Source organism: Gekko japonicus, unplaced genomic scaffold (assembly GCF_001447785.1).
Source record: "Gekko japonicus isolate JY-2015 unplaced genomic scaffold, Gekko_japonicus_V1.1 scaffold425, whole genome shotgun sequence".
Classification (NCBI taxonomy): domain Eukaryota; kingdom Metazoa; phylum Chordata; class Lepidosauria; order Squamata; family Gekkonidae; genus Gekko; species Gekko japonicus.
In genome coordinates this window covers 578487-592533 of record NW_015176464.1, presented here as the reverse complement: position 1 = coordinate 592533, position 14047 = coordinate 578487, and the positions used below count along the sequence as shown (strand labels likewise).

Sequence of the window (14047 nt, the reverse complement as noted above, 5' to 3'; positions counted from 1 at the left end):
AGAGCGTCTCCTGTGCACGCGCAGGAGACGCTCTTGCACTTTCAGGGGAATTTTAACATCCCCCCGAATTTTTTTTTAACTTTTTTTATTTTTGTGCACACGTGGGGACTGGCCCACGTGTGCACAAACCTCCCCCGCCCCCCCAGCTGCCCCCTCCGTGCTGATTTAAGTATCCGCACGGAGGGGGCAACTTCAGCATTAGTATAAGGATATGGAGCAGAGGTCCATCAGTAGCTATTAGCCACAAGGTATAGATAGGGACTCTGGGGCAAGTGATGCTCTGTCTTCTTGGTGCTTGGGGGGGCCAACAGTGGGAGGGCTTCTAATGTCCTGGCCCCACTGGTGGACCTCCTGATGGCACCTGGTATTTTTGGCCACTGTGTGACAGAGTGTTGGACTAGATGGGCCTTTGGCCTGATCCAACATTGGCGTCTCTTATGTTCCTATGTTCTTATTTACTGAGCAAGATTAGATCATGAGGGCATGAATTCAGTGAAAAGGGGGAGGGAACCCAATTGCACTCAGGAGGGCCACAGCATAACAAGCCCAACAATACAAACACACTGTAGCAAGGCACACAAAATCTCAGACCTTGGATAAAACTTTGTTGTTCTTAAAGTTGTTTTGTATTTCTCCTCTGCAATTGAGGCAGCCAAGCAAAGTAAGCTCTCCCTCCTTCTCTCCCTCCCTTCGGGGAGGAGCCTTAGCAAATGGAAGGGAAGAAAGGCTTGCCTTTTTCTGTGCAATTGAGGCAGCCTGGCCAGGAAGCAAGCTCCCTTCAGGGAGCAGAGGAGCCTCAGCCAGTGCAAGGAACAGAAGCTTGCCTATCTCTCCCGAGCATGTGAGAGAGTCTGGCAAAGCAAACTATGATGCAGCAGCAGAACTAGAAGCAGGAGACAACCAGTTCCACTGCAAGCCTGATCCGGCCCCCCGGCTCCAGAATGTATGGAACAAAGGGTATGTTCTGACTATCTGTTGTATCAGACAACACTTCCCATATGTCAGCTGTGCAGAGGTGCTTTTATTTAAACACCCTCTTTGGTTTATGTTGTGTACCCAACTTGGAATAACTGGGTCAGTAGAGTAAAAGGTACTTTGTAAGCTAACAGATAACACATTTCATAACTCAAAACATTGCCTAGTAGAAAATCAAAAGTGGGTTAGAGACAATGTGTGGGAGGAGAGGTAGCCCAGTTATATAACATGGGTAACTGAAGGTTAAAGAGTCCAGCTGAAAACAAATCTTTCCCACCCCAGAAATAACATAACTGAGAAATACCCAGTCTTGCCAAAGGCTGTCTTCTTGGCTTTATCTGGCTTGTTAGAAACAAATTGCAAGGAGGACTTGAAGTATTAGAGCTACGAGCCACAGAAATTCAATACACACAGACTGAGATTACAAAAGCAATATTATCTGCCACAGATTCAGGTATCTGTGGATCACAGAATCTTAGCAAGTCATCCTAACTGAACCATGATACTGACTTATTTTTCTTCTTCTTCGTTTTAGATTCTTTTAAAACTTTCAGGCTAGTGGTTCCAGTGCACTGCATGGAAAGGGACTGAGGAATGGAATGCAACTGACAAAGGGGGGGGGGGCTCTTGGCTATGCACAACTGCATTTCAATAAATGTCAGGCACCATGACTTCTGGATGCACTGAAGCACCTGGAGTTCTGGTTCACTGCAAATGTGCAGAGCATGAAGTGATGCTTCAAGATTCAAAGTTTATCAGTCTGTATTTATTGGTGTTATAAAAACAGGATCTTCCCACATTTATTGTTGATCATGACAGGAAACAAACCAGACATTCTTTAGAATTGCAAGAAACAAATGCAATGCAGCCCAGGAAGGGCAGTTGGCAAGCCAACCATCCCCCCCCCCCCACCAGAAAAATCCAAGCACAGGGCAGCTGGGTCCTGCTTTATGCACTTCTATGAAGTGTTTCGTTCTCCTTCTGCTAAACAGAAAAGGTAGGCAAGAAAGCGGGGATTTATATAGTGTTTTCTTTAAGACCAACTGAGGATTTATATAGTGTTTTCCATGTTCAAAGCATTTCGATATACAATATTCTTGTAATCTTTACAACACCTGTGTAAGGTAGGCAGGTGAGAATTGTGACTGCAGACAGGAGGCAGAGGTTGAGAGGAATTGACTTGTCTAAGGCCACCAAGGGAATTCATAGCAGAGATTAGATTTGAATCAAAGCTTTTTGCTGATCACATCTTTTTTTGCCACCAATTTGCAGTAGAAAAGGTAGGAAGACATAGGCCCTGTTCATACGAGCCCATTTGGTCCGGAAGCGGGACGGAACAGGGGCGGAGCAAACCGGCACGATCCCACCTCAACATCTGGGGAGCGTGCCGGATCCGTCCCGGTTCCGTCCCTTCCAGCGTTGCTCCGCGGCGAAAAAGAACCACCTCCCGAGGTGGTTCTTTCCGAAGGGCCGCAGCAACGCTGGCCGTGGGATCGCCGGCGCGTCCTTGCGCCGGCGCATCCCCGGCTCCTGGCCGAACTGCGCATGTGTGAGCATGCGCAGTTCGCCAGGCTCCCCTTCCCACCGCTGCGTTCTCCCCGGCATCTGATCGTTCCGGGGAGCGTTGCGACGCGGCTCGGGGGATCTGTGAGATCCCGCCGCGCCGTCCCAACTTTGCCGCGGCTCACTTTAGCCGCGGTACTAGCACCTAATTCCCTGCCGTGTGGCAGGGACCATAGTAATCCTATTACTAAATGCTGGCAGAATTTAGAATGGCTTCAGGGGGCTTGGAGAACAGGCGGGGCATGTTCTTTGCTCTTCTCAGTAACTTACAAGATGGAGGCTGATTTATGGAATCAGCAAACGCAAGAGGAGAACACTTTCTGTGCAGTGTACCATTTCCAGCTGCTGGTGTGTGGGGTTTACATTTTTGAAAATCCGTTGCAGTGGGAGTCTTTGCAAATAAAAAATAAGAATATCAAAGGGAAAGCAGTAACTGATTTTTCTCCCAGACATGCTAACTTCCTTTTCAAGACAGCTGTGTATTCAAAACTACAAGTCTCCACTGATGAGGAAAAAAACCATATGCCTTGGATTTTGGTGGACTGACTCTAGGACTTTGTAATGTATTAAGTAAAGATGGCTGCGATCATGTGTGCCCGGCCATGCGGTCTAAAACAGACCCGGACCTTCACCCATACGTACAATGGCCACTTCAGATCCTAGGGCACACCAATGGGTTCGCCCGGATCCGAAAGAAGACCAACCAGGTCTGTTGCATGTAAATAGAACCTATCACTGGGCTTGGGGTGCGTGCTCAGACTTAACAAGTCCTAAATGCATTCTGTCCCTTCCCCAATACTGATTGGGTCCCCTTCACAGCAATTTCCCTTTCCAGACCTTGAGAGATTTATTATTATCATCATCATCATCATCATCATCATCATCATCATCATCATCATCATCATCATTATCATCTCCATTGAAAACCTACTGGGGGAAAGCCACACAAAGGTTGATTCTACATTGGCTTTTCCCTCTGTTGCTTTAGCAAACCCACATTGGAACAGAAATTCCCCTCTGCGTTTCATGCTGCTTTCACTTCCTTTGATCATCAGATTTTATGGTAGCCTCCACACTCCATGCTGCTTTCACTTCCTTTGATCATCGGATTTTATGGTACCTTCTGCATAGATTTATGGCTGTTCGAGGGGGACTTTGCAGTCAGTACGGCGTTGCCCAGGGTATCTGCATCTGGTTTTGAGCTGCACTTTTTCCTCCCAGATGAGAAAATGTGGAGCGAATGCTAGATGCAGAATCATCCAAAGTGGCTTACATCATTCACCATCACCTCTCCTCTGTTTTATGCTCACAACAGCCCTGTGAATAGGGTCGCCAACTCTTTCTTGGGAGGTTCTTGGAGATTTGGGGGTGGTACCTGCAGAGGGCAGAGTTTGGGGAAGGTAGCGAGGTCAATGGAGATGTAATGTCACTCTAGGAGTTTCATTTCTCCTAGACATTATACTATAACATAGAATCCACCCTCTGAAGCTGGTTGTAAATCTGGGAGAAGAGTCTGGGAATCTGGGAACCCTTCGTAAGGTAAGTTAGGCTGAGAGTGTGTGACTGGGCCTAGGTGATGCAGCATGCTACCTTGGCAGAGTGGGGATTTGAACCTGGGTCTCCCTAATGCTAGTCCAACACTCTAACCAATATACCACACTGGCTCGCCATTATCTCCCAGAATCTTATCTGGTCTGACCCTGAGGGAAAGCCGTGTAATGTCTTAAAAGAAACAGCAATAATAGAATGACAGCATTTGTTTTTGTTTTTCCTTTTCCTGAGGATCTCCAGGCAAATTGTGCTCAGCCTGCAACAGCGTTTAATTTGCAGAAGAAAAGAGAACCAGGGTGCATTCCTCCTACCTTTCTTAAACAGTGAATTGATACGGTCACAGCTGACCACCTTTGACCAGCTGTTAGAGGCTGGAAGGAGAGGTTCTCCTGCAAGAGTCACTTAGTTCAGGTGTTCAACCCAGAATTCCAGATGTGCCCCCCATTCTGTGCAGGAGCTAGTCAAGAAAGGAGGTTTGTCTAAGAACTTTATACGAGGGCAAAATTTATTACACTAGCAATGGAAAATCTATGTATGTCATTTACAGTCCACCTTTCTTGCTCAGACTCCAGATGGATTATGCAGTAAACACAGTATAAAACGTACAACCTCTGTGAGAGCCTATCTAGTACCCTTCCTTCAAAGAGCTTAGGGTGGCATATAAAGTCCTCCCTCCCTTCCCTATTAATCAAGTTACTGAATGTCTCCAAAAGGACTTGGGTGAACAACTTGAAATTAACCACATTCTTACATCTGAAGGTATGGGTTTCATAATTATGCCTGGTAGGAGACTGTCTGCACAACAATTAAAATGAGCAAGCTCAGCTTTGCCAGAGGTCAGCCGCAAGCCGCCTCACACACTGAACAGCATTCACATGAAAGTCTGATGGCTCAAAATGTGGCACTAGCCAGCCAAATCTGGACGGTTTGACTTTTAAAATACTCAAATAGGGGAGAAGGGCAAAATGAAACTCCTGAAGTAGTGGTTTACTTTGCAACATATTAAGGACATATGCTGTGAGCTGTCCTGTATGGACGGAGGGAAGATTTTTAAAGGTTAGTATGTATTTCTGTGTGCTAGGTTATTCAGTAGCAGTGGAAAGTGTCACGAAATGGAGCCCTGGGCTGCCTTGGTGGTCTTTCATCCGTGTATGAACCAGGGCCGACCCTGCTTAACTTCCAAAACCTGACAAGATCAGGCTAGCACCCTGGGCTATTCAGGGCAAGACAGGTTATTCAATAAGACTCTATAATTGTTCCCTTTCCAGAAGAAGACACCATGGGGATTTCTAAGTCTAAACCCTGTTCTAATTTCAGCCACAGTATTAATTTTCATTAATAATTCCTCTCCGCCGCCCGCCCTCTGGGTTGTTTGGTCACTGGGTTACAGAGCAGGATCATATCTAACCTACTTTCATTCACGAGTTCCTTATTTAGTTCAAGTTGCTCCCTCCCCCTCACTGTGCCTGCCTTATAGCTGGTGCATGTTACAGTCAATTTGATTTTTGTTTTCTGGGTCAAATATCTTGTTGTTTCATGCATGTGGGCTAGTCTCTGAAACCCTCAGGCAACAAGTCTTAGTTCAAAAGCTCATGGGTTTAACTTTCTCCCACTGAGCAACATGAAATGAAAACTGGAGGCAGGGGAAGGAAGGAAGGAAGTGACATAGATCAGGTCTGGCCTGGGAAGAGGAGAGGACAAAAGCTGGTGCGATGCAGCCATTAGCATGTTGAACTGTAACTTGGAAGTCCTGGGTTCAGACTCTTCCACCAAGCTCACCTGGGGCTAACCCTCTATGGATTTGTTTAATCACCTTTATTCCAAGGACTGTGGGACAATGTACATGGTTCTCCACTCCTCTATTTTATCCTCAGAACACCCCTGTGAGGTAGGGTTGCCAGGTCCTCCCTGGCCACCGGTGGGGACGTGGGGTGGGGGTGGACTACCAGCTCCAAGTTGGGAAACTCCTGGAGATTTGGAGGGTGGAGTCTGGGGAGGACAGGGATCTCAGTGGGGTACAATGCCACAGAGCCCACTCTCCAAACCATCCATATTCTCCAGGGGAACGGAGCTCTGTAGTCTGGAAATGAGCTGTAATTCCAGGGGGTCCCCAGGTCCTACCTGGAGGCTGGCACCCCTACTGTGAGGTTGGGCTGAGAGCGTGTGAGTGGTCCAAGGTTACCCAGTGAGAGGAGGAAGGGCAGGATAAAAATGTGACTGAATGTTACAAATGTGTTTGTTGTTAAAAACAGATTCTTATTATGAAAGTGTTAAACTGATAAGGAAGGAAACAGAAGTAAAAAAATAAATGCCAGAGAGGTTAGACTGCTGCCATAGGGAGGCTTGTGTTCAAATCCTTCATAAAGATGAAACTTTCCATCAGTCATCTCACAGGGTTGTTGAGATGATAACAAAAAACAACTCTGTACACCACACGCAGCAAAAAGAGTGGGACACAGATGAATTATTCTGAAAACTAGATCCTGATGGGGATCAAGGTCATAGAAGAGTTAATAGCTGACTGGCTTTAGACTTCATGTTTCTCTGGCCTGATTTTTCTAGGTGGGTTTCAAGAAAGAGCTAAAAAAAGAAAGGCTGCCAGAATAGTATTCCCTCTGCATTGTTGTTTGAATACAGCAATAACTGTGTTTTTTCTTCGGCACAAAACACACTTCTCAAATTAAGCCCTTGAGATGGTCACAAAATAAGCAGCAGCATCTCACTGGGTTTGGAAATGTATACTTCAGTGCAGATCACGTAAGGCATTTGGATCAGCGAGAAGAGGTTTTATAACTGTATTATGTAATCCTGTTTTCAGAGCTGGCGACACAGCAGCCCAGGACTCAGAGAGAGGGCAGCATTGTCTTTCCCATGGATTTCAAGGCAGCTGTTCTGTTTTTCTGTCTTTGCATGAGGATGCATTTTGTTTTGCTGCATTGAAGGTTTTAATCTCTGGGTTATAATCTGTGTTTTTGTTAAATTTAGGAATACTGAATGGCTGATGTCTGGAAGCTAGAGTCCTAAGTGGGAATGACATTCCAGTTTGAGGGCAGGGGATCCAGAACTGGTGGGTGAGCTGGGGACCGTAGCAGGGCCAACTATTAAGCCTCTGTAGAGCCCCAAACCATTTGATCTGCAAATCTGCAAAGGAGAGACTGTAGTTTGCATCTATTCTCCTTAACCTATCTGCCCTACCTGGAGAACTGCAAGACAAAAAAATTAGGGCTTGCTAACCTGTAAACTCGTCCCTCTAGCTGTCCTCTCGATAGCAGTTTGATCTGCAAGCAATGATCAGGACAAGCTAGAGTGTGTCCAGAAGAGGGCAATGAAGATGGTGAGTAGTCGGGAGACCAAATCCTATCAGGAAAAGTTGAAGAAGAGGAGATGACTGAAGAGGAGATGACTGAGAGTATTTGAAGGGCTGTCATATAGAGGATGGAGAAGAGTTGTTTTCTGTTGCCCCAGAAGGTCAGACCAGAACCAATGGATTTAAACGAAATCAAGAGTTTTTGTTATAGGAAAAACTTCCTGACAGGGCAGTTCCTCAGTGGAACAGGCTTCCTCAGGAGGGGGTGGGCTCTCCTTCTTTGGAGGTTTTTAAGCAGAGGCTAGATGGCCATCTGACAGCCATGCAGATTCTGTGAATTTAGGTGGATCAGAGGAGGGAAGGAGGGAGGGATGAGCCAGTGCTTGGCTCTTGTGGCTCCTTCTTACATGCCCAGTGTAAAGTGGATTGCCACTCTGAGGTCAGGTAGGAATTTTGCTCCAGGACAAATTGGCCCACGGATTGAGGAAGGTGTGTGTGTGCCTTCCTCTGATCAAAGAGCAAGGGTCACTGAAGGAATGGGGGCAGAGGTAACTGAATTTCCTGTGTTGTGCAGGGCGTTGAACTAGATGATCCTTGAGATCCCTTCCAGCTCGATGTTTCTATGTGATTTAACTTCATAGATGCCCTGAAAAGCTTCAACTGCCCCCACTTCAACGGCGTGGAGATCTCCCAGAATTAAAACTGATTTCCAGACTATAGAGATTACTTGCCCTGGAAAAATGGCTGCTTTGGAGGGTGGACGCTGTGGCATTATACACTGCCAAGGTCCCTCCACACCCCAAGCTCCACCCTTTCAAGGCTCCAGGCCCCAAATATTCAGGAATGTTCCAAGCCTGAGTTGTCAGCCTTGACCACACACTGAGCCTCTGTTAAAAGGACAGAACTCCCCTCCCCATCCAATTGGCAATGCTGGAATTGGCACTTGGTTTGGGGCACCCTTCAACCGACTCCATGTTGACCCATGCAGCTACCCAAGTTCACCATCTAATGGTGTGGCCAAGCTTCACAAAAGGGTAACTGCCAATTACTATCAACAAAGTACATGCCCAAATGCCACACCTGGCCCCATGCAGTCAGCAACCCAGAGTGGTTCCCACTGCTACCCTTTGGCCAGAAACCATTTCCTTAATTCCCCCGCTTGGCTCAAAGCACCATAAACCACACATTTGCAGGCTACTGTGGATCCTAGTGTGCTGTAATGGTTAGTGATTTGGACTGGGGTCTGCCCAACAGTCACCCTTCAGCCATGAATCTCACTGCGTGACCTTGGGTCAGGCAGCATAACCTACCTCACTCCCCTGTTTCAATGCTTAATAGTACAGCTCAACAAGCAGCTTGGAGATTGCTTAGATCGAAGGCGTCCAACTGGGACAGAGCCAGCACAGCTTCACATGCTGGGCACGTATGCTCCCCTCTTGCTTTAGGGATCCCTCCATTGCTGAATCCACATATTTAAGCTATTTTACTACTCCTTCTCATAGGTTTGCTTTCACTCTTGCAAGACTAAATACCTTCCCATCTGTGGAACTGACGGGACGATTTGAACAAATTTCCTATTCAGATAGGCTTTGCGCCCGTGCATCCAGAGCAACCGAGACCCTGGCACACCTTTTATTATTTTGTTCTCAGTGGTCGGCTTGTAGGTCTCATAGGTATTTTATTTAAAATTGAAATCATGGGTGATCTCTTATTTATTGACAGACACTGACCCTGAAATTACTGTTTCAGTTGTGAAATATCTGGCAATTATCATCCCATTGAAACGTAAATAACTGTGTTGCATTGGAGAAGTCTCATCTCGTTACCTGGATTTAGAACGGTTAAACTTTCGACCCAGATCTCTTAGATTGTAATGCTGAACTTTTAACTTGTTTCTTTTTAGTCACTTATTTTACTTTCTAAACCTAACTTCTTATAACTCATTTTATAACTTGTAAAATCGTAGACATGTTAATGTAGTATTACTTGATGGATATATATCTGTAATTTATTTTTTAAAATGCTTGAGACCTCTGAAATAAATTGATTGACTTACCTCACAGGGCAGTTGTGAGAACAAAATGGAGGAAAACCATGTCGACCAGCTTAAATTCCCTGGAATAAGGGTAGGGTAGAAAGGCCTTTAAAGGAGTTTTGAAGGTCACTGGAGTTAATCTAAACTTATGCAGCACCAGTGTCATAGATGCAAGTCACAGATATCCCAGCAGCTTGATGATGACAAATAAATTTTTGTCAGTAACTACCCCTATGTCCTACCATTTGAAGCCCACCCACTGTGGAATTTGAAAACTGGTTCAGGATTTTACAAATTGGTCAGTCATAAACAAAGTCGTACAGTCAAGTTCCCAAGACACACAAGTTGGGGGTGCTGTTGACACCTGACATACGCCACAAAAGTTGAATGGGCCTTATTCCCAAGTACAAGCGCACAGGACCACGGCTGTGGAAAAAGAATCCAGCTGAATGAAGCTTCATTTACTTCAGATCCTTGGCTAAGGTTCTATTGCCCTCTGCTGGCAGACAGAAAACAAGAGTCCACCCTGTGAATGGGTTTTGCACTGAAAGAATTGTCTTAATTCTGTATTGAAATTTAAGAAAGGGAAGATGTATCGGTTTCAGGAATTGTCAGAACTGTTGTCATATTAAAAAGACTCATTAAGTTCCGTTTCTGTTTTTATTAAGATTGGATTGGATGTCTGCCCATTGTTTTTCATATATGGAAAACAGCAAATTTTCCTGAGTGGACGTTTTTTTCACCAAATGGTATCAAAATATCAGGGAATCTCATCAACCCTCTTTTCTATGGACTTGCCAGTTTTCAAGCGAATTGGACAAAGGGTCTGTGTCTGATTTCATAGCACCTTTTATAAGGTGCCCCCAACCCCAACCATCCTCTATGCATAGTAACAAAAGGCGTGAAAATGGCCGCTGGTCTTCTGGAGCAGTGTTGTTGTTATTGTTGTTGCCAAACTTAGTAACTGTGAGCAAAAGCAGTCCTTCCAGAGTGCCTGACTAATGATACGCCCACCTGCCCCCACCAGTCATGCTGTGGAGAAATAGGAGGTTTTTTTTAAATTGAAGCAAGCTGTGTTGCATTACAATGGGTTGGTTGGGAGCAGAAGATGGAGCGTGCAGTCTCTTTGCAGAGTAACCTAAGAAAAAGAAAGGGAGTTTACCTCTCCAAGTCTGAGAAATGAAATTTGTTACCCAAAGTCACTAATTAATCTACGAAATGGTAGAAAAAGAAAAACAAGAAACGAACACCTCAGATACCCACGAAAGGAAAGGCTCAGGATCAAAACACACTAAATATTAAACAGCACAAAACCCAAAACAACAAGATTGCCCCTCAGTGATCAAGAATGTTTGTATACTCTTTTCTCTACCTTAATGAGTCTCAGACACCTTACAACCACCTTCCCTTCTTCCCACAACAGGCACCTTGTGAGGCAGGTGAGGCTGAGAGCCGAGAGAGCAGTGACTGGCCCAGGGGCACCCAGCAGGCCTCACATGGAGGAGGAGTGGGGAATAGGGTTGCCAGCTCTGGGTTGGGAAACACCTGGAGATTTGGGGGGGTGGAGCCTAGAGCGATGGGGTTTGGGAAGGGGAGGGATTTCAGTGGGATATAAGAATGCCATAGAATCCACCTTCCAAAGTGGTCGTTTTCTCCAGGTAAACTAATCTCTGTGGCCTGGAGATCAGCTGTCAGTCTGGGAGATCTCCAGCCACCACCTGGAGGTTGGCAACCCCAGTGGGGAATCACACCCAGCTCTCCAGATTAGAGTCCACTGCTCCCTACAGACCATGCTGGCTCTCCCTCTGGGGAAAATGATGGAAGAAAAGCCAGCTGACAGTAATAACAAATTAATCAGGCTAGTCTGGTTGGCCACTGTGTGAGAAAGGGTGCTCTTCTTATGTTCTTATGTCTGCCAAGAAGTGCCATCCAAGAAGCATCCATCCATCCTGGTTCTAGTGTAATCCAAGCAAGGTGTCTCTCCCCAAGATGTAAGGAACAGTAAGCACTGCACGCACACAGCACACATGCAGTGCAAAATGACCCACTGGACAGCTGTACTCTAAAATTTTCCTCCCCTCCAAAAAAGACTGTGTGTTTGGCCATTCCTTCCATGATGCTGATTCCTGGGCTAAGACTGGCTGACAGAAATGCTACTTGCGAAGGCTTTGGGATGGGTGGGTGACGGTACTCACCAGTATTGAGTACCAGCACCTTTGTTTGAGCCTCTCCCAAGTCCTGAGGGGGTAACTGGAGGAAATCAGTGCAACCTAATATATGACTCCTGGCATATATAAGGTTGCACTCCTCTTTTTATTTACAAAAAAGCACTGCTATTTCCAGGGCGTAGAGAGAAACATTAAAATTGGGGGGGAAGGCTGGCTCTGTGAGATTCCCAATAATTAATTTGTGATGTTAAGATTTGTTTGGAGAAGACTGACATGGATATAGCTGACCCAATCCAATTTTTAGGGTCAGCAACATCTGACTGCACATCCCTAACTATGAATTCCCCATGAAAGAAGCCGCTTGGTGTCTTTTGCTGGGAAGAAAACCCTATTACAGTATTTAATATGTATTAATATGATGATGTAACAAAGGCCATCCTTAAAGGCATTCAATAAAAAACACGGATGCACTTGCTTCCCATCGCCTTAGACACCCCAGAATTCCTTTATGACAATACCATTTAATAGTAAACAAAATACGGAAACAAAGTACAAAAAGGGGGGTTACTGAAATGTGAGGATTACAAAAACGTATATACATACCATATGTTTAGAAGGTAGAGACAAACATATGTAAAAAAAAAAAGGAATGCATGATTTTCGGTGTCCTTTGTAGAGCTGGAGGGGATTAAGAGTTAGGGCAGCAATCCAGATTAAGTGAGGCCAATGGATGGCTTGTACAGCATCAGTGGGAGTGATTTCCAAGTTAGAATGGTGCTGCCACTTCCTTGGATTGGTGGCCAAAAGGCCATTAAGAACAGGAGACAGCCAGAGCAATTGTGTGTGTGGGGGGGGAGGTGTTCAAGTAAGAAGAGCTGATTGGGGAAGTTTTCTAATTTTTCAGAGATTGAGCCAGCCTGACTCTGCTGTCAGGTTTAGAGGATATCCAAAGGGAGACAAATCAGAGAAAAGCTTACAGCATCCAGTCAGCACATGGAGGACTCCTTTCCATGGCAGGTGAACTCCAGGACCTTTGGTACTGGGACATGTCTGTATAGCTCTCTGTTCCCAACAAAGTCCACTGGGACTGGGTTACAGGTAACAGTGGATTTTATACCTCTTCTCAGATATCCTCCAAACCTGACAGCAGAGTCCAGCTGGCCCAGCATTTTCCATGTAGGAAACAGAACCATCACCATCCACTGCTTTGGATGGCGGCGAAGGCAGAAGATACAGTAAACACTGGCACAGCTGCAGCACTTGCCCAAGGCTGGGGTGCACAGCTAGCACATCCTGTAAAACCTCTGGGATTTATAACTGGCCCTGACATTTCTGCTGTGTAGCCCACAAAACCAGTGTTGTTGAATGTGGTGGACTGTAGATTGCATTATCCAAGCATCAACACTCTTCCAGCTGACTGGGCCAGGTGTTCTTTTTAAATGATGAGTTACGAAGATGAGCAATACACAGAAGGAACTCATGATGATTCGAGGGAGGAAGTGCACAGCTCATGCATGCACATCATTTAAAAGGGTGCCACCATCCAATCCTCTGCACAGGTATGATCACACCTGTACAGCTGGACAGGGGTATTAAAAAAAGGAAAAGAATCCCATTGTGCATTTGACTGCCCAGCCATTTTGGGGTTCTAAATTAGCAAAAGTAACAAAAAGGGGTGGCGAGCGAAGATACTACAGCTTGTTGCTGTAGCGACTCCTTCCCCTTTTTATACAATAAGCTCCTTGGACTGACTTAAAGCCTGGAAGCTCCTGGATGTGCTGGCACACTGCCTCCCATAGCACTACCATCTCCTGTACAACAGGAGAGAAAGGCGTATTTGGCCATAAGCATCTGACTTAGGATGGAATGGCAGCTACCTGCACTGGCATTGTCTTTGCTGTTGCTCTCAATGTCAAAGAAGAACCATCACCAACTAACCAGTCTAATTTTTAGCCACCAGAGAGACCCAGGTTTTGCAGCAACACAAAGGGAAATTCAGAAATCCCCCTGCAGATCTCTCAAGCCATTCCTTCCATGATGTAGAAATACTGTCTTGGATGCAGGTTAAGCTTCTTTTTGCAGGGAACAGAGAAGGTCCTTCTCACAGTCTTTGACAACCCCAAATATTCATAGAAAGCAAAAGCAACGTTTCCTGGAGCATTTAATGTCTTACAGTGAAAAGTACTCAGTGTATTAATACTAATGGCTGCCATGGCTTAAATGCTTGGCTGAGATTCCATCTTCAAGTTAAAAGGTGCCTTCCCTGACTTTCTCACCCTTTCTTTTCAAACCACTAAAAATGCTCACAGTGGACACATCATTAAACACTATTAATACAGCTACTGGCAGTGGGGAGCACACCTCTGGAATGGCTTTGCTACTGAACCATCTGGGGCATTTCGCTCCACGCTTTGGCCTTTTTCTTTGCCAGAGACAGCCAGGGTGGTT

At 45.6% G+C, this 14047-nt stretch overlaps 1 protein-coding gene across 1 annotated transcript in view; it reads right to left on the bottom strand.

The window, feature by feature from the left end:
* Window positions 1-10512: 10512 nt before the first annotated feature.
* The window catches only part of KIAA1210 (KIAA1210 ortholog), a 26506-nt gene continuing 22971 nt past the window's right edge, over window positions 10513-14047 (bottom strand). The window contains exon 12 of the mRNA XM_015427047.1: window positions 10513-10569. Coding sequence (XP_015282533.1) covers window positions 10513-10569 — 57 coding nt within the window. The remainder of the gene's footprint in view (window positions 10570-14047) is intronic.